Below are 20,464 nucleotides of genomic sequence, written 5' to 3'. Positions count from 1 at the left end.
CCAGGCTGGCAGCAATCCGCCCATAGATATCCTCATTTCTCTTCCTGGTGTGGAGATCCTGGAGGTTGGTCTCCTCTCCGCAGACCTTTAGGAGGGCCAGGATCTCTGTACCAGTCCATGCCAGAGCTCTCCTGCATCCCTGGCTAGTGGCAAATGAGGGAGCATCAGGAGTGCTGGCAGCCGTTGGATGCTCTAAGGGATCATTGGGATCTGTCATGGCTCCCTCAGATGCTGCTCTGTTGTCACATGGGACAAGCCTTTCCCTGCTGCCTGGGGTTTTAAGCTCCACAGGAGAAGGGGATTAGTGGAGATGCCAGGTGTGGCCAGAGCGGTCAAAACTGCAAGTTGTGAGAGGCCTCTGAAGGCTAATTATTTTGATTTAGCAGCAGTGGAGCATCCATACTAACACTATTTTGAAATAATTATTTTAAAATTAGTGTAATTCCCTGAGGAAAGCAGGAGTACAGATTTTGAAATAACCAACCTGTGTGGATGCTCTGCTTATTAATTCGACCTAAGAGGGGTTATTTTGAAATAACTCCCTAGTGTAGACCAGGGCAAAAGGATACAAGTAGATTGCAAATCCTTAATGCATAGGCTGAAATTCTTTTCCAACCTGGGACCACCTTTCCCCAGTTCAAAGTCTTTGTCTTCCAGACATTCTTCCAGTTGAACTGGGTGTGGAGTAGGGCTAAGAGATTATGTATCTTCCCCTATTTTTATATTCTCCTCTATCTTGCTGAAAAGATCTTTGCTGGGATGCGGGAATCAGGCAGTCCCCATTGGTCAAACAGTCTCCATTGCATATGTGTGCTCTCCAAGAAGTCTCCAGGATGGCCATTGGAAGACTGGATTCCATTTAACTGCCAATCTGCACATCCGGCTGGTACTCTTTTGCCTTTGTTAAGTTGGCTCTAGGCACCTCTCAAACTCGCAAAATATTTCAGTAACACATATACAGTACTTCATATATAATGATCCAATAGGATCAACAGAGCAAAACTTTTAAAATGATGCCTCACAAGGTATATTTTGAATAAAACATATCATAATCATATCATTTTAAAATATAGCAGACTTCCAATAATCCAGCACTTTTGGGACCCAGGGGATGCCGGATTATCAGATATGCTGGAGTATACTCTGTCAGGGGGGCTGTGACAGGTCTGGCGGGGGGTGTCGGGTGGGGAACGGCATGGCGTGGGGTGAACCGGGTGCTGGTGAGGGGCAGTGCTGCAGGACCAACCTGGCAGCACCCCAGCTTCTCTGCCCCATGGCTTCCCCAAGTCCACCACTGGTCAGTTTCAGCAGCGGCGGACTTGGGGAAGCCGTGGGGCAGAGCAGCTGGGGTGCTACTGGGTTGGTCCCTCAGCGCCGCCCCTCACCTGAGCGACGCTGCAGGACCAACCCAGCAGCATCCCAGCTGTTCAGCACCACGACTTCCTCAAGTCTGCTGCTGCTGAAACTGACCAGCGGCGGACTTGGGGAAGCCATGGGGCAGAACAGCAGGGGTGCTGCTGAGTTGGTCTTGCAGTGCCGCTCAGGTGAGGGGCGGCGCTGAGGGACCAAGACAGTAGCACCTCAGCTGCTCTGCCCCATGGCTTCCCCAAGTTCGCCGCTGCTGAAACTGACCAGCGGTGGACTTGGGGAAGCGGCACAGAGCAGCTCCAATTGTCCAGCTGGTCAGAGCAATTCCAGGTTCCAGTTGGTGCTGGACTATTGGGAGTGCCGGACCACTGGATGCTGGACAATTGGCGTTTTACTGTATGTGGGTTCCAGAGTGCGAATTTGAGGTAGAGTATCACAGAATGTAATGATCAATGTTGTTGTAGGCCATAAAATTATCCAGAGGCTTTTCTTAAAAAATCCATTTAATGCCATCTCTTTGATCTTTTGTGTTAGTGAATTATATAGGCTGACTACAGATTATGGGCCAGCCCCAGTTATGAATGTATGTAGATCACACTAGGATTGGATCATGTTTTGGATTGTATTTTCATATAGTAACTGTGGATTATTGAAAAATTTCCTTTACTACCTTCTATTAAGCCACCTTAATAAAAAATCATATATTAAAAAGATTAATATAAAACATTTAGAATAAAATATGCACAAAAAGCAGAATTGCAAGTAAAATAAAGAGGTCTTCAAACATAACTTTGTTCCAGATTTTTCTTCCTATGTCAGAGTGGCAAAGAATTCATTACAACATCAACCTTTTTTGAGTTATATAGTTTTTTGAATAATTTCATTTTGTTTTTCAGGACAGACATGTTCTGACAGTGGTGATGATAGACAAGATGTTGGAAAAGCTAAAAAAGTGCAATGAATTGCTGGAACTAATTCTTAAGGGACTTAATGAATACTTAGAAAAGAAGCGCCTTTTCTTCCCAAGATTCTTTTTCTTATCTAACGATGAACTCCTTGAGATACTTTCAGAAACCAAAGATCCCACACGGTACAGTAATATTTAATATACATGTGAGGTGCCTAATACATGCATTTAAAGGTATGGTCCTGTAGCTGCTCCCAGCATATAATTCTCATTTTATTCATTAAGACGTATGCATCTGAAGTAACTACAAGAATGGGCCTTGCGTTATCAAGTAAGAATCCAACCAAAAATGGTTACTTTTAAAATATGTATTAATTAAATTCAGGTATGTTTTGCCAAACTGTTCATCCCGTTGCACACTAGAGCAATTCAGTAAAATGAGAGTCAAGATAGAGACTGAAAGCTAAATTAGAAAAAGCGCATAACATTCCTGCTGTTACTTATAGAGGACTGAGTTTGATGTAGAAACTGAGACACCTTTGGTAATACTAAGCCTTGGAGTTTTTGGTACGGTTTACCCCCATGCAATTTTGGTAATGCCTTCTGTACAGCTTAAACTGTATGTTAATAATATATTTCATACTTGGTAAGATTACTGTCTCATTAATGGCTAGATTGTGAAACTCTTACTTACTCTAAATTGTATCTTACCCCACAAGTAGTTCTACTGAAGTCAATGAAAATACTTGTTAAGTTTGGTGATCCTCAATTCACTTAGGGTATGTCTACAAATCAAAGTTATTTTGGAATAACAGCCTTTATTCCGAAATAACTGTGTGAGCATCTACACATCCATTCCATTATTTCAAAATAATTTTGAAATAATGGAAAGCTTATTCTGAAACCTGTAAACCTCATTCTACGTAGACTAATACCTATTCCAAAATAGCTATTTCGAAATAAGGCGTGTGTAGACGCACCACTGCTATTTTGAAATAGCCCCTCGCCAGGGCCTTTCTGGGTCTATGTTTACACAGCAACATTATTTTGATATAACTAGTGTTATTTTGAAATAACTAAGTCCCTGTCTACATAGCAGGCAGTTATTTCAAAATAATGTTGAAATACAGTCAAGCTGGAGAACTTCTTACACCAACTCCTGTAACCCTCATTGTACAAGGAGTAAGGGAAGTGGAAGAAATAGTGCTCTATTTTGAAATAAGTGCTGTGTAGATGCTCCAAATTTCAAAATAAGGTATTTCATAATAAGCTACGCAATTGACATAGCTCAATTTGAGTAGTTTAGTTCGAGTTAAGCTCTACTGTGTAGACTCTAAGTTATTCTTCCCCATTGCCTCCTGGGGCTGTAAAGAGAGAAAGCATGTCTACATTAGGGAATCCTGCCTTCGACTGATTTTGAGGCTTTTCTGTAGTGTAGACATGCTATTTTGAAATAAGCTATTTCGGAATAACAATTCCAGAATAGTTTATTTCAAAATTGATGTGCAGTGTAGATGTCAGTGTGCAGTGAATGCTCCAGAAGACTGTTAATTGAACAGTTAGGATAAAAATGAATGTTAAACAACTGACTCATTCACTGAGAAGTGTACATACTGCAATAAATGAGACAGGATACATTATGGGAACAAAAAAAAAGGAAAGAAAGAAGTATTCTATCATTTTACGAAAGACTTTATTGTAAATTATATATGCACAAGGAGCAGAATTAAGGTTGCAGATAATCACTTCACTGGCAACTTGTTAATCACTTCATTTGCAATGTTGTTTTAATGTAATTATTTGTATGGAATATATAAGTAAGTGTAAAGGAGTTTTTGATCATAAAGGAAGATGAACAATTAAACTAGTGTTGACTGAGCCTTAACTGTATTTAAATTGCTGAGGACCTGAACAATATTTATATTATTATTTCAAAGCATATGTATGTGCATATGTAAATCTTTAAGGGAATGTCTACATTTCAAAACAACAAGGTGAGCGTCCACACTACCAAGCCTGTTATTTCGAAATAGTAATTCCTGCTTGTGAAGAGGAAAAAGCTTATTTTGAAATAGTTATTTCAGGATTTATTATTTCAAAATAATTTATTTCAAATAACCTGCTAGTGTAGACATAGCCTAAGAGTGCGTATGTGTAAATCTTTGAATATTAGCAGGTTAAAATGTTTTTTCCCAAGTAAATTCCTCCAAAATATCTTAAGAATTACATTTCTTTCTTCTTTTATAGTATTGGTGGAGAATAGTTTGGCTAAGCTTTAATGTTAAGTTTGGTTACTTAGTCTTACATTCTGTGTTTTCTTTTCTTTTCTTCAAGGGTGAACCCTCACTTGAAAAAGTGTTTTGAAGGAATCGCAAGTGTAGAGTTCACTGATGTTTTAGACATAACACATATAAAAAGCAGTGAAGGGGAGGTAGTGGAACTCATAGAAACAATCTCAACATCTAAAGCTAGAGGTCAAGTTGAAAAGTGGCTCGTTGAGTTGGAGACAGCTATGCTAAGTTCTATTCACAAGGTAATAAAATATATTCTTTTTTATTTTGTTTACTGCAAAACATGACAAGGCAGTCTATACCATTACTGATATATTCTTGATGCTGCAATCAAGCAAGGTAATCCATTGTAGAAATGGCATTATGTATTACATGAAGTACAAAATTACTATATTCACTTGGCCCTGGTTCAAGAAAGCTTTTAAAAGTGTCCTTTGAAGTCAGTGGGACTGAACAAAATTCTACAGTTAAGCATGCACTTCATTGCTTTGCTGAAATTAGGCATTTAAGCACAACATAGAGGCCATTTTGTTTTGACCTGGACTGGTGGTTCTACCAGTAGTGCTCTGGCATAATGGTACTATGTTTCCTGTTTCTCATTCCCAGACCTATAGTTGCTAAGAGACTACCTAATGAGATTCCTGCTAATTAGGATCTTGGAAATGTGTATCAGTTGATTGATCTTTTGAGATTTCCACTATGGGCTGAAATTTTGGGAAACTTCTTGTGAGATTAATGTCGTGGAACTGATCTTGGACCTGAATCTTAGCTCTGATTTGGTGCTGACTCAAGACTAAAGCCTATCCTAAACTGATTTGGTATGTCTCAGATCTACACTATGTTTTCCCCCCCATATGATTAGGTGATTGCAGATGCAATTGAAGCCTATCCAAGATCTATACGTATTAACTGGGTGAGGGAATGGCCTGGACAGACAGTTCTTTGTGTATCCCAGGCTTTCTGGACTTTGGAGGTACAAAGATCTATTAGAAATGGCCAACAGGTAAATATATCTTAAAACTTATAAGAACAATTTAAGTTACTGTCACATAAAATTAGAGTAATGCAGTGGTTCATGTTGTCTAAACATTGAATTCAGAAATATTTAGATGGATATCTATTTGTTATGTTTTGGAAAATCCACTGAAAAGTGTACCTGAATTTTTACCATTAGAGAATATGAAGGAAATATTTCTTATCTACTATATGTAATGATGCTTCAGAATTCAAACTATATTGGAATGGAGCTTCTTGAACAATTGAACATATATCTCAGTGACATGCATGTGCTAGATATGTGCCATCGATATCTGTTAGCCAAGATGATCAGGGACACAACCTCAAGATCAGAGCAACCCTAAATCTCTGACTACCATTAAATATAAAATGGGGTGTATAACTCTAAAATGCCTGGTATTGTACAGTTCTCAAGAAACTCTGTTACAGGCCAATGTTAGTGATAGCAATTTTTCTCAACAATTTTGCTTTATAACTTCAACTTTTATTGATTTTTGTGGAATGACACTGTATCTTTCTTTCTTCTGCTTTCCTCCTCAATTGGATATTTGGCAGGATGGTTGTTTTAACCACCTGGGTCCACCATTGTATGTCTTGTCACTAGAATCCCTTGCCCCACTCAGTCATGGCAGGTCTATCCTACAAACACTGGGCCAAAGCTAAGCAGCATTCCCCATATAAGTTAGTGTAACCCACACACGTAGGCTACGTCTACACTGGCCACAATTTCCGGAAAAGGGATGCAAATCAGGTAAGTCAGGATAGGGAAATCCGCGGGGGATTTAAATATCCCCCGCGGATTTAAATAAACATGTCCGCCGCTTTTTTTCCGGCTTGGGGAAAAGCCGGAAAAAAAGCGTCTAGACTGGCGCGATCCTCCGGAATAAAGTCCTTTTCCGGAGGATCTCTTATTCCTACTTCGAACTGAAAAGAAAATTGAGGAAAATATTTTCTCCTCATTAGCTACTTTCAATTATAGACATAGTTGTTACAGGTTGAACCTCTCTAGTCCGGCACTCTCAGGACCTGACCTGTGCCGAACCAGAGAATTTGCTGGACCACAGGAGGCTAATATTGTCTAGTAGCATTACCAATACTTTCACTGGTTACTGGTCTCTTTGAAAACATTTAAGGGTAAATTAGAGCTAAATAACTGCACAAATCACTGGGAGCCAGAAATGGTGGCTGTAAACAAACTTTTGGGACCATAAGAAACTTGTCCACACCCGTGATAAGTAGACATCTGGCTAACTAAAATCATGCCAGACCACAGATGTTGTCAGACCAGAGAGAGGTTCAGCCTGTACTTACATCTATAGTAGGTACAAAATTTGCAGACACAAATGTGATTTTCTGTTTGATAGTATCTCTATAACTTTTGAGAGAGGACTTGGAATTTCATAATATAAAAACTACAAAATGATAAGGACCATTTCCTATATCCATGGGAGAAAATAATAGATGCTGTAATACTTCTAGTAATATATTTACATCTTTTATGTATTATAAATAGTTCCTTTCATAATGTGTGGGTCAAGGCTCCTTCCTGGGGCTTACTGCTTGGGTTCCCCACTCTTCACCTGGGTTGGGGAATGGGTTCTTTTACTTTTTTTGAATGACTTGTGCTTCCACCAAGGTGACTCCTCACTGTGCTCGAAACACAAAAGGTGTTATCCATTGGGAAAATAAATTATGTTACCATTGCTGGCAAGAAGTATATATACCAGTACATGAAAACCAATACAGTACATTAATACAAACCCCAGCAAATGCATGACACATCCAAAAATAACAGTATAGCAAAGGAGTAGTGGCTTTACTGCAAACAAGAAAACAGGATCTGTGTAAGGAAAGAGTTAGGGTTAACTTATAAATCATTAACAAATCAACGTATTCCCCACCTTCCAAGTAAAAACCCCATGGCTAGACCAGGCCAGCTGACTAGGCTAAGGGGCTCAGGCCAAAGGGCTGTTTAATTGCAGTGTAGATGTGCAGGCCTGGTCAGGAGCCCAAGCACTAGGAACCTTCTGCTTATGAAGTCCCAGAACCCAGGCTTCGTCTACACTGCAGGGTTTTTGCACAAGAAGCCTTTTGTGCAAGATTTTTTGTGCAAAAACTTCTTGCACAAAACACAACCAGACCTCAAAGTGCATCGCAAAAGCGATGTGCTTTTGCACAAGAGAGTATCCAAATTGCATGTACACTCTTGCGCAAGAAAATTCTGATGGCCATACTCAAGCCTGAATATCTGCAGTGCAGTTAAACAGCTCCTTAGCTTGAATTGTGCAAGCCTGAGTCAGTTGCCACAGCCCTGCCATGGTGTTAAAGTGCATTGTAGACATATCCTGTGTCTCTGAATCAGGCTGCCTATTCATTGAGGGGGATGAATAGCCCTTGCTCGTGATTGGCTCAGCAAACTTGTTCATATAATCTAATTTAGAACCTCCTTAGTGGCCTCAGCAGGAGCTTCTAGTCTATTCTGCCTGAAGTTCTGACTCAAACCATTCTGGGAAATAGTGTTAGAGAACTTTAGTACCCATTATTGTTGTAGACTCTAGACAAGAACTCACTGGAGGCTCAGTCCAGAGTTCTAGGAGCTGGCAAAGTCCACGTGAGGATTACATACTCTTTAAAAGCAAATAATGTGAAATATACCAATGAAAATTTCTAATATTTTTCTTTGTCAAAGTACATCATAAAAGCACTATAACACAATTTTGATGGTAAAATAAGCAGAATTTGTGGTAGTTCCTTGTATTTATAATGTAAACCTACTAATATTTTTTTAATTTTCTCAGGCACTTGAAGATTATCTGGAACAGAATACTAAACAGATTGATGATATTGTTACCTTGGTGCGAGGAAAGCTGTCTAAGCAGAATCGAGTGACACTTGGAGCACTTGTTGTACTGGATGTTCATGCTAGGGATGTTCTTGCATCTCTAGTAAGCAAGAAAGTCAATGATGAAAGTGACTTTGAATGGCTAAGTCAGCTGAGGTACTACTGGGAGGTAAGGGATGACATTGAATCCTAGTAGAAGATAATTTCTGTTCACAGCTTTTCAGTTTGTGCTTGCTTGATGACATAAGTCAGGGCTCGATGAACTGTGGCGAGATCTACTCGCCAGCCCCGCACCGCGCATGCGCCAGACTGGTACAGCGCATGCGCGCAGCGCCGGTGAACGGGGCGACCGGCTGAAATCTACTTGCCATAGGCGAGTAGATATAGCGATTTGTCGAGCCCTAGTAATAGTTATGGTAATATAAGCATTTTTGCTAATGGCAAAATATATCTACCCAATCATTCTGCCAATTGCAAAACAAAATGGACAGTAATCAGACATACATTATTTTAATTAAAACTACTTTTGTCATCATTGTTATCTGTCCATGCACTTTCTGAATCTACACAAAGTAGATAAAAACTAATTTGGTCTAAGTTTACAATTTGATTCCCTAACAGTTGGCTAGGTTGAAACTTTTTAGTGATATGAAGTTTTGAATTATAGGCTTCAGTTGATTTCTTAACAAGATTTCAGCATTATGAGAATGCATTACACTTCTTGGCAAAGTTCCAAACATGCTGTTTTTAAACATTGTTTTCATCAGAAAGAACTCTTTCAGTATAAAGAGTAGCTTGTAACAGTAATTAGATAAATCTGTTGAGAACGGTTGATACCAGAAGACTGGAACCTCTATACTAGCCTTATACGAAAGATGTGCTAACGTATTTTTCAAAATGCCACTTGGTCTTGCATCTAAACATGGACTGTTCTGGGCTACAATAAGATTTACAGATGCACCGTATTGTTATAAATTAATAGTTAACAATAATCTGTAAGGATTGATAAATTGTAATGCCTTTGAATTATTTAATAATTAAAGAGATCTCAGATAACTCATTTTGATTGAGTTTTTAGGTAATGATCAGTCAGTGCATAACAGAAAAGAGGCATAGTTTTCAAAGTCTGTTGAACCAATTCTTGGATGAGATTGACAGATATGAGGCTGTCAGGTTGCTTATTTGCTTACGACTTGGCACTCTCAGAATCATTTGCAGTTTCAATCTCATTATTTCCTCTTTTTCACGTACAGATGCATTTTTAGTAGGACAGGTTGAACCTCTCTGGTCAGGGACTCTCTGCTCTGCTCTTCTCTGTGGTCCAGCAGGATCATTGGATGTTGCTGGACCAGAGAGCCCCTGGACCAGAGAACCCTGAGAGGCTGGCAGCAGGGAGTGGAACCAGGAGCCTGGTGGCTTTGGAGCTGACTGTGGAACAGTGGAGCACCAGCAGCCCTGGGGCAGTGAAGCTTTGGCAGGCCTGGACCAACAGAGCTGTGGCGGCCCTTGGCAGCAGGGCAGTGGAACCCTGAAGGCCCCAGGTCAGGCAGCAGTGTCTTGGCACCCCCAGGGCAGCTATAAGAACTTAGAGAAGTTTCACATTTAAGGCAACAGTTCAAATACTGTTTCCATCATTGGGATGATAAAATCATGTGCATTGCTAACATTTATTGTTTCATTTTTAATTAGAGATATTTTTATATAGTAGAAAAAATCTGGATGCATCTTATTTTTGTGTAGGTCATTTAACATGTATAATTTACCACTACTCACTTGAATTATATTTGAGCTGCTGTGCTAGAGCAGTTCCCAAACATTTTCATACTGTGGCCTGTAACTGTAGATAGATCTTAAGGGTTTACCTCCTAAGCATGACCCTACACTCTGGTAACTACAGTGTTTGGTTTTATGGATAAGTAAAGACAATATTAAAGGGGCATTGTGAAATAGTTTATTTTAGTGCAGTCCGTTACATCTCCATATTTTGTATCTGAACTATTTATTTCTTCTCTCAAGATATCTCTTGATTCTGATTCTCCCCTATTACCAATGGTTCTCATAGATGTAATTTCTCCCAGGCATGTTTTGTTTTTGTGTGTGTGCTACCCTCTATTTTATAGTCTCCATAAGCTTGGTCACTACTGTATATACACCAACAAAACATCCAGCAGAGACATAAGTAAAAGAGTGTGCAAATAAGATCTGGTTTTGAGTTTGATTGAAAAGCTACTTAAAATTCTGAGAATCCTGAACAACTGCTCAAAAACTGGCAGATACAACACAACTGTGATCAGAATACCTCTGGAGGACTACATAAGTCTGATCCTTAGCTAATATTTTGAAAATCACTTGTGACCCTATTGATCCATGTTGGCAACAGAGCAGAGTGCATGGTTACATGTCTGTGCCTAGGGACATGCTTAGACATTCCCAGATGAGCATGGCAGACTATGTCCATTCTCTGCTGAAAGCTAAGAACTTGTTGATTGTCGTGGTTATTGCAGGATGTATATATGGAAAATATTTTAAGAGTTATTTCATATGAAGAATATTATGTTCCAAAGCTGCTGGGAGTGAAACCAGTCACCTTAGGTGGTGTGGCTTTCAGAGCTAATGCTGTCAAATATGAGAAAAATTGACATCTCTTGACTCAGCCTCTACAAATACTGGCAATCTTGACAGGTGCTTGGGCATTTACAAATCACTAAAGAGCCCAAGAAAAAGATGGTTATGAAAAACGACTATATAATAGAAAGGAGGGCACAAGATGGTATCCATTATAAAAGCCACACTGACAGTATGAGTAGCTAATGAAACATGGATCCCAGCTCTCCTGATTAGACAAGCTTTATAGGCAATATTGGGTAAGAAATATTTTATTAGACAGGAAAGGAAGTTGTATAGATGCTAGACTTCATTTTATATTTCTATATAATCTGTAACCATATGTTTCCAATTCTTGTATTTGTTTCTCTTTGAATTATCTTAAGCTATATCAGATAAACTTCTGTTTGGTTTCTTCTATACACATGACTAAATGCTGTGTGCTAAGGTCAGTGTTGTATTAAGGAGTAGGAGACTTGTGAACTGGGAAGTATGGGTTCCAAGTAGGCAGCAAATCTGTATGCATTGTGGCTATCCAGAAGTTGAGTAACCTGAGTATGTAAGCACAACAAAGTAGATCGTACAAACAGGTTGGAGTACCCGGTGTCTCAGGGCCAGATCAGAGATCTGGTGGATGTGTCCAGAGATTTAGTCATGGATTGTCTCTCTTCTGCCTTAACTGACTTACTTGGGAGGCCTAAGGACTGGGATGTGGAATTGCTATCCTACAGCAAGAAAGAGTGGGGCTTGTAAAACCTGGAGTGCTTGTGTTGCTAGCAACTGGCAGTTTTGGGCAAGTTTTGCATGGTGAGAACAGACAAGGCTCCCTCATGCTTTAGTCAGGTGTTGGTTATTCATCCTCTATTCCTAAGTAACCCAAAGTGTCACACTACTGTCTGTCTTCAAATTTATTAATGAGTGTTATTGTAGTATCAAGATCCCACAGTCGGTACCAGGCCACCATGATGACACATGCTGTGTAAAGAAATAAGAGAAAATCACTACCCTAAAGAGATTGTTACTTAGAGGATCAAGAGATAAAAATCTGCTAATCTCATTTATGTACCATAAGCTATGTGATCTGATCAGTAGTTTCTAATACCAAGCTGCACATTTAGGGTGCGTTTACACTTTATCCATAGCTCAAAATAAGCTATGCAATTTGAGTTACACAAATTGCATAGCTTGTTTCGAGTGAATTTCAAAATAGCTTATTTGGCACTGTCTACACAGCACTTATTTCAAAATAAATCGCTATTCCAAAATGTCCCTTACTCCTTGTGGATTGAGATTTACAAGAATGTTGGAATAGTGAGCCCATTATATTTTGAAATAATGTGAACGCTCAAAAGACATGGAATAGCTATTTTGGGATACATTGAGTATCCCAAAATAGCGCTACAATGTAGACGGAGCCTTAAAGAGTAGTCCTGGGTAGTTTTATTTATTTTAGTTATTGTTGGAAATAATCAAGGACCCTCTGGATGCAGGTGAAAACAAGCAGAGGATTTATTATACACCAGCTGATGGAGTGACACACTGGGGTTACCCTGGTGAACACTGGTTAATTCAAACAATACAATAGGTTATATAGTCAGCAGGTGGATGGAGGAAAAATGATTTGATAGGTCTAGCAGCAAGACGAAATGAGCACATAAGCCAATAGAACTACTAAAGATTACATAATATCTCCGCCCATTGCAAAGTAACAACTCATTAATTAATATACAGGTAGTTACTGTTCAAATGCCAAAACATGTCAGCAAAACAGTAATAACATTTTAGTCTGCATAGATGATGATGTTTTTATAGCAGGCGGGTATGGCCTTGAGTTGGTGCAGCGCTTGGTTCTCAGGCTCATTATCTAGGAGCGATACAAGACAGCTAAGCACATTTTATGAATGTTATCTTCAGCAAAATGTGTTACGTTACCAACTGGGGTTCTGTCTGAGTGTTTTAGAATATGGTTGCTATGGTGCCCAGGGTCATCTTACTGTCTGCAGCTCTTATCCTGACTGTGGTGTTCCCATGTCTAATCCCAGGATGCAGTCATGCTGTTTAGGGGCCTATTAGCACATCCAGGCTGCCTCAGTTTACCCTACAGTTATTGCATTATATAACATCTATATGTTATTCCCTTAGGAAGGACAACTAGAAACAAAAATGATCAATGCTGGTTTGCCATATGGGTATGAATATCTTGGCAATACCCCAAGATTGGTTATTACTCCACTTACAGACAGATGCTACAGGTAAAACTACAAATTAGTGAATGTGTTAAAGACATGAATTTATGTTACTGAACTAATTTGAGACTCCAGAATAGATGTCTCCCAAAATACAATGGATGATTCTACTTTATTACTTCTTTCTATTGTTCTTTTTAGTCAAGATGATAGGCTATGCTTTTTGTTTATTAATTAAATCAGGGTATGTGTTAATATTTGATTGTGGTATAATTCACCTTTTGAAAGTCTTTTGAGAACACATAGTCTATAGGTTCCGGTTTTAAAGAACAAATGTGCTCACAAAAGTAACTATAAAAATGTCTGTCTCTCATTCAGCATTTTTCCTTTATGGCTTCAGGTCATTTCTTCTTGGACCTAGGTATTCTAAATATTACTGTGATGAGGGCCTTATAAGTACAGTGAAAGCTTTGTTATCAGGTGCTCATGAGGAATGGGGGTTGCCAGTTAGTTGAATGTGCAGGATAACAAAGCTTATTGCTCTGCCCTTGCCCCCTACTGGAAAATCTGCCTTCGAACAGCTTAACGCAGGCTGAGGAGAGAAGAAGGCACCTGCTGATGATGTCAGCCGACAGAGCTGGCTTTCAGAAGTCCCACAACAGCTGGCGGTGGGGGCAATACTGGTTAACAAAGTTTTCCGGATAACAGGTGTCAGATAACAAAGCTTTCATTGTACTTAGTGATTTTACTGAACAAAAAATATATTTGAGACTTTTTACTACTATAATCATTTCACAGCTAATATAGCTAAGGAAAAGTGTGTTAGGTGCTATTTTGCCCTGCAAATCAAAATAAACAGAACAAATTTGAGATTAAAAATATTTTAATCCATTGGTATAATGTATTACATCACTTTTCTTTCTGTTACCCCATTTTATGTTATAATATTGAGATTTGGAAGGTTACTAGAAAGAAACAGCATTTTGAATTGTGAGTAGATTACTTCATATATGGCTGTAGTGTTAGCAATTCCAGAACTGTAGTAAAGAATATTTTGGAAGGAATTCCAGTAACATTTTCTGGATTTATTTCACATGTATATTTTCATTGCTTTGAAGCACAGACATTGAATAGCTGTTTAAGTTTCCTGTAAATGCTGGAATAGCTGGAAAAAAGATGTGTATTACCAATGATAGTATGGAAAATGGCACATTTTCATCAACTGTGGGGTTTTTTTTCAGAACCCTGTTTGGAGCACTTCACCTTCATCTAGGCGGTGCTCCTGAAGGTCCTGCTGGAACAGGAAAAACTGAAACTACGAAAGATTTAGCAAAGGCTGTAGCAAAGCAATGTGTGGTTTTCAATTGTTCTGATGGATTGGATTACCTTGCATTAGGAAAATTCTTTAAGGTTTGGAATAATTTCGATGGCCATATTTTCATTTACACTAAAGCCTTTTTATTTCATTCTGGCATGTGAAATGGTATTGCACATAAAATTGATCATACTAGGCTAGACTAGTGGCCCATCTAATCCAGTGTCTTGTCTTCTGACTGTGACCAATGCCAGATGTTTTGAGTGCTCAGTTGCCTGTTGTCAAGCCCCAGTTTCTTGCAGGGAGAGGTTTATGGACACTTGGAGAATAGGATTGCATTCCTGACTACTTTCACTGAAGTTCATGGTAGACCTATCTTCCATGAATTTAACTAATTCTTTTTTTTAACCTAGTTATATTTTTGGCCTTCAGAAAACCCGGCAGCAAGGAGTTTTGCAGGTTGAGTGTGTGTGAAGAAGTACTACCTTTTGTTTGTTTTACACCTTCTGTCTATTAATGTCGTCAGTTTATGCCAAGAACTTGTATTGTGAGAAGAGGGTGTAAACATAATTTAATTCACTTTATAGCTACTTTACACTGCTAAAAAGATGTAAAATCCAATGGCTAGTTCAGGCTAGGGATGTAATAGTCTAGTCGATTGACAGATTAATTAATAAGCAAAAGCTTATAAGTTAATGCTATAGACAACACGCATTTCCCCTCACCCCAGGAGTAATTTTATTAGCGGGCTGGCCAGCAGCATGTCTCAGTCCAGGACCTACCTCTTCTGTGGCTATGCATTTAAAGTGTATTAGGAGTAGTTCCAGTTCGTGGTGGGTCTGGGAGCTCCGGGCCCCACTCCTGGACGGGGCTACTGCAGTGCAGGGTGGCAGGCAGCTGGTCCACGAAGGGAGCTGGTTTTTAAACTGGCTCCCCTTGTGAACCAGCTCCCGCCTGGCACCCTGCACTGCTGCCTCTGGAAGAGAGGCAGCAGTGTGGGGTGTCAGGGGTTCCCCAGGAGTGAGGCTGGAGTGTTCTGGATGGCAGCCCCGCCCCCGGGGCCTATAGAGTACAGGCAGTCCCCGACTTACGCGGATCCAACTTACGAACGGGGCTTTCTCGCCTGCTTCCATCTTTTAAGTATAAATAATTAGATGAATTCTGTAATCCTTAACTAGTCAAAATTCTGACTGCAGTCACAAAAGGTTACAGAACTGGCTCAACAGCTTTTTGTAATGAAATCAGAAGGCTACCAGTTACCCTTTTAAGAAAATCAGATTTAGTAAATAGCTGGGAAAAGTTCTTTCAGTACACAGTCTACTATATATTTGAGATAGTTTGTGCATCTGACTGAGAGTCCATTAGTTCAAGAACTCCTCCTAAATTCCTCCAGCAAATTTGGAATGAAGATTCCTCTTATCATAACTTAAAGCAACGTCAGAGTCTGGTTGCGCCAGGACAATGGGATGTGCGTGGAATGTGATTGTTTCCCTTCAGACAGAAAGGGAGGGCTGTGATAGCAGGGACAAATATGCTCATGAATGACCACAGTGAGGCAACAAGTGCCCCAGACCCAGGGAGCAGCCACTAGCTTGCAGCATGGCCTCTACCACCCAGACACCCCTGGGGAGCAGTGGCACAGGCTGGCCACAGGCAGAAGACATTGGACAGGTTTCTTAGTCCCCTTCATCCCCAGTCCGGCTGCGGGGAGAAGCTAGTGGGTGGGCAGTCCCCCCCTTCCCCAGGCCAGCCCCTGGGAATGTGTGGCTCCCTGAGGAAAAGCAGACCCATTGTAGCTGGAACTTGCTTCCTTGTCCAAAATAGTCAAAATATGCTGACCTTCACAATTTGATAGGTGTTTGGCTTAGATTGGGATATTGTTTCATTTGGTTGTTTTGATTGGCTGACAAGTTAATATCTTTTACAGTGTAATGCTTCTGGGAGATGTTTCTATATGCATTGTGAATTTGCTTCAAAGGGGTAGCCGAGTTAGTCTGAACAGGATAAACTTAAAAAAACCCCAACAAATAGTATGGTAGCACTTTAAAGACTAACAAAAGATGTAGATGGTATCATAAGCTTTCGTGGGCACAGCCCACTTCTTCAGATGACCCAAGTGTTGCATGTCTAGAACCAAAATAAATAGCTCCAGTCATCTGAAGAAGTGGGCTGTGCCCACAAAAGCTCATGATACCACCTACATGTTTTGTTAGTGTTTAGAGTGCTACCATACTATTTTGTATTGTGAATTTGGTTAGTTGTTAGCATGTCCAAAGCTTGTGTATGGTCATCTTTGTATGATGAATATATATGAATATAGTCATCAATGTAAATACATATTTTTACTTATACATCATTCAGGTAATCCTTACCAACTCAAAACTCTGACTGCAGTCACAAAAGGTTACAGAACTGGCTCAACAGCTTTTTGTAATGAAATCAGAAGGCTACCAGTTACTCTTTTAAGAAAACCAGTGGTTAAAAACATCATTCAGTGGTTTTTGTTACATTGAAAATAAATAATGAATATGAATGAATAGTTTGTCTGTTGTACCCTTCTAGGGTTTGTTATCTTGTGGAGCATGGGCTTGCTTTGATGAATTTAACAGAATTGATTTGGAAGTACTCTCTGTTGTTGCTCAGCAAATTCTTACTATCCAAAGAGGTAATTTATTCCTTTAGTCACATCTTCCATGCTAAATATGAATACAATAAGTAAGAGAGAGTAGAATTTGACTAGTAATTAAAGTTACATTAATTCTCATTTGTCCATAGGTATCAACACAGGGTCTGATTTACTAGTATTTGAAGGAACTGAACTGAGACTGAACCCCACGTGTGCTGTCTTTATAACCATGAATCCAGGTTATGCTGGACGTTCAGAGCTTCCAGATAATCTTAAGGTACTGTATAAAATAATTAAGTAATTATTACACTTTTAGTTTCTCACTTTTGAAGTAAATACAGAAGTAATGCTCTCAAATACATGCTTTACTAAGACTATTTAACCAATTAACCTCTACTGTTCTTAACTCATTCTTACCCATTATTTTTAGCTCCTTCCTTGAAAAGAAATAAAAAGAAAAATTAACCTAAAAATTAGAGATAACATAATAATTAGAATAATCATCAATGTCAAGAGATAATTTAGAGAAGGATCTAATATGTACAGATGGAAGACAATGGGGGAATCAATTTTTATGAAAAAATGTTGGTTTTGAGAAAAAAATTTGTCTCAGAGCAGAATCACCAAAATCATGACATTTCAGTGGAAAAGGATTTCAAGAAAATTATCCTGCAGGAGAGCAAAAATGGGATTTTCCAGATTCCCAGTTGCCCTCTAGGAAGGTATTTCGTTCACTTGTGAAATTAACGCGTAACTCCTGGGTTTATGAGAGAGGAGCTGCCTATCCCCCATAGCTAATAGAAAGTCAGGGAATCACAGCTCCTGGCATTGTGCCTCCATGGCTTGGAGCAACAGGGGAGGTAAGAGGGAGACTGCCATGGTGCTGAGATTCTCCTTGGCTAAAATAATGGGCAGGTAGGGAAGCAGAGTGTTTGGCATAGTGCCTCTTTGTCCCTAGGGTGGGAGGTGGAGAGACCTGCCTGTGTTTTGACCAATGTTTTGTTGAATCTGTTATATATTTGGGTAACCATTTTGTTTTTATTGAATTGGTGTTTTTCACTGAATTGACATTTTGTTGCTAATTTACAATTCAGTGTTGTGGTGGAGCTCGGGGTGTGCCCCCTGGGTCCTGCACTTCCTGGTGGGCTTTTGTGTGCCTCAGAGGTTTGCAGTGACCCTGCTACTGCCTCTGTACCCTGTTTCATGAGCCATTTTTATCATAGGCCACTATCTAGTTTGGAGGGAAAAAACTCCTCTATGGTCCAAAGTCCTTTCCCCCTGCTAGCAGCCCACTGGCCTAGGGGAAGGTTTGGGGGCGTAACCCGGTCCCATCAACTTACTCCAGGTTCCAGCCCAGGGCCCTATGTGGCAGCTATTAGGGGGCTCTTGCCTTTATCCCCACTAAATAGCAGCCCCTTTTTGGGCCAGTTCCCCAACTGCTCCCTCAGTACTTCCTCCCTGGCATCTTGAAGAAAAACTTCTGCTTGCCACCTGTAGTTTTTGCTTCCACTCTGCTTCCTGTTCCCCTCAGGCAAGACAGGGGAAGGAGAAGAGGGCTGGACTGGAGAAGTCTTTTATAGTGGGCCAGCAGGCCTTTACTGGCGGCAGTTGTTCCATCTGTGTTGCAGGCCATCTCCTAATAAGTTTCAGGTGCCCGCCTGACCAGATGGCTGAGCAGCAGTCTCTGGCATGCTATTCAGGGAACATAAACCCTCACACCCAACTACTCGTATAACTGCCCTCCACCACACTTCTGCAGCCCACTGCCTTCAGTTTGCCACAATGTACTAGCAGCTCTTTTGAAGAAGAAACAAAATATTTAAAAGGAAATTTTGCTGCATATTTTGCTTAGTCCAGAATGCTGAAAATTCAGAAAGAGGAACACTTCACCTCTCATAAGATGCAAATGATATTTGTAAATAATGAGTTTTAAAATAGTTCTTGCTGGTGGTGGTTACTTCCCTGAAAGGTACTTGATTGTTATACAGGAAGCCTGAGTGTTTATGTGAGGGACTGCAAACCAGTTTCTATTCTGTGCTTTTAATAGCAAGTTAAGAATCAGAAATAATTTTACTGTTTACTATATTTCAAAAACCTTGGTTTCTAAATATAAACAGGCTTATATTTAGTTTGAGGATGGATGCCACTTTAGTCTGTGGGAGCCAATTGGGAAATCCACACTGAAATTAAAGATAGTTTTACTATTGATATCCCTGGGGTTCAGTACTTCAGTCCACGTGTTCTTCTCCGAAGCAGGAAGATACGAATTGTAAAGTAAGAGACAGATGTTATTCTGCATGTCACTGTTGGTTTCATAAATAATATCATGGTAACATGATGTCAGAATCAAAGAGCTATGTGGGTTGTGGAATTTCTCTATTAAGCTATCTTAAAATCCGTGTTAACATCCAACCAGGAAATATCTAGGTTATTGCAGGAGGTGTTGGAGTGTGTCCATGGGTGTCAGGTGAAAGCCCAGCTGGGGAAGGCAAAACCCAGCCCACCCCTTCTGCCCGAGGCCGTGCCTCTGGAGACAAGCCCTGCTCACCCCTCGCCCGATCTTGCCTGGTCACATGGAGAGCCCCCAGCCTGGCACTTCCCAACAGCCGGGGAAAACTGCTACCACACCGTGGCCCCACTTCCCCCACCCCCGGCAGCCAAGATGCTGAGCTAGGCTGCCTTCCTCAGGGTTGGGGGAAGCCAGGCTGCTGCACCACAGTTCCAGCCTTCCTCAGGGTTGGGGGAAGCCAGGCTGCTGCACCACAGTTCCAGCCTTCCTCAGGGTCGGGGGAAGCCAGGCTGCTGCACCACGGTTCCAGCCTTCCTCAGGGTCGGGGGAAGCCAGGCTGCTGCACCACGGTTCCAGCCTTCCTCAGGGTCGGGGGAAGCCAGGCTGCTGCACCACGGTTCCAGCCTTCCTCAGGGTCAGGGGAAGCCAGGCTGCTGCACCACGGTTCCAGCCTTCCTCAGGGTCAGGGGAAGCCAGGCTGCTGCACCACGGTTCCAGCCTTCCTCAGGGTCGGGGGAAGCCAGGCTGCTGCACCACGGTTCCAGCCTTCCTCAGGGTCGGGGGAAGCCAGGCTGCTGCACCACGGTTCCAGCCTTCCCCAGGGGTTGGTGGAAGCTGGGCTGCTGCACCTTAGTTCTAGCCTTCCCTGGCAGTGGCCCCAGCCTTAGGCAGTCAGTTATATAGGCAGTTTTGGGAAGGGTGTGCCTTCCCTTGCCTACAATACTGACCGCCCATAAGTGTGTGTCTGGGGTTAAGAGTAGTGAGTTGCTACAGAAACCCTAGGAACTGGCAAATCAGG

The 20,464-nt window shown here is 40.8% G+C and overlaps 1 protein-coding gene across 3 annotated transcripts in view; it reads left to right on the top strand.

The window, feature by feature from the left end:
- The window catches only part of DNAH7 (dynein axonemal heavy chain 7), a 239,243-nt gene that overhangs the window by 78,494 nt on the left and 140,285 nt on the right, over positions 1 to 20,464 (top strand). For all 3 annotated transcript variants that reach the window (XM_075934215.2, XM_075934214.2, XM_025182029.3), the window contains 8 exons: positions 2,265 to 2,458; positions 4,610 to 4,808; positions 5,429 to 5,569; positions 8,382 to 8,594; positions 13,172 to 13,281; positions 14,457 to 14,625; positions 17,093 to 17,195; positions 17,306 to 17,433. In XM_075934215.2, the coding sequence (XP_075790330.2) occupies positions 2,265 to 2,458; positions 4,610 to 4,808; positions 5,429 to 5,569; positions 8,382 to 8,594; positions 13,172 to 13,281; positions 14,457 to 14,625; positions 17,093 to 17,195; positions 17,306 to 17,433 (1,257 nt within the window). The remainder of the gene's footprint in view (positions 1 to 2,264; positions 2,459 to 4,609; positions 4,809 to 5,428; positions 5,570 to 8,381; positions 8,595 to 13,171; positions 13,282 to 14,456; positions 14,626 to 17,092; positions 17,196 to 17,305; positions 17,434 to 20,464) is intronic.

Source organism: Pelodiscus sinensis, chromosome 7, assembly GCF_052426305.1.
Source record: "Pelodiscus sinensis isolate ZL-2025 chromosome 7, ASM5242630v1, whole genome shotgun sequence".
Lineage (NCBI taxonomy): Eukaryota > Metazoa > Chordata > Testudines > Trionychidae > Pelodiscus > Pelodiscus sinensis.
The sequence above is the reverse complement of the archived record's forward strand: the minus strand, read 5'-3'. Positions and strand labels throughout refer to the sequence as shown.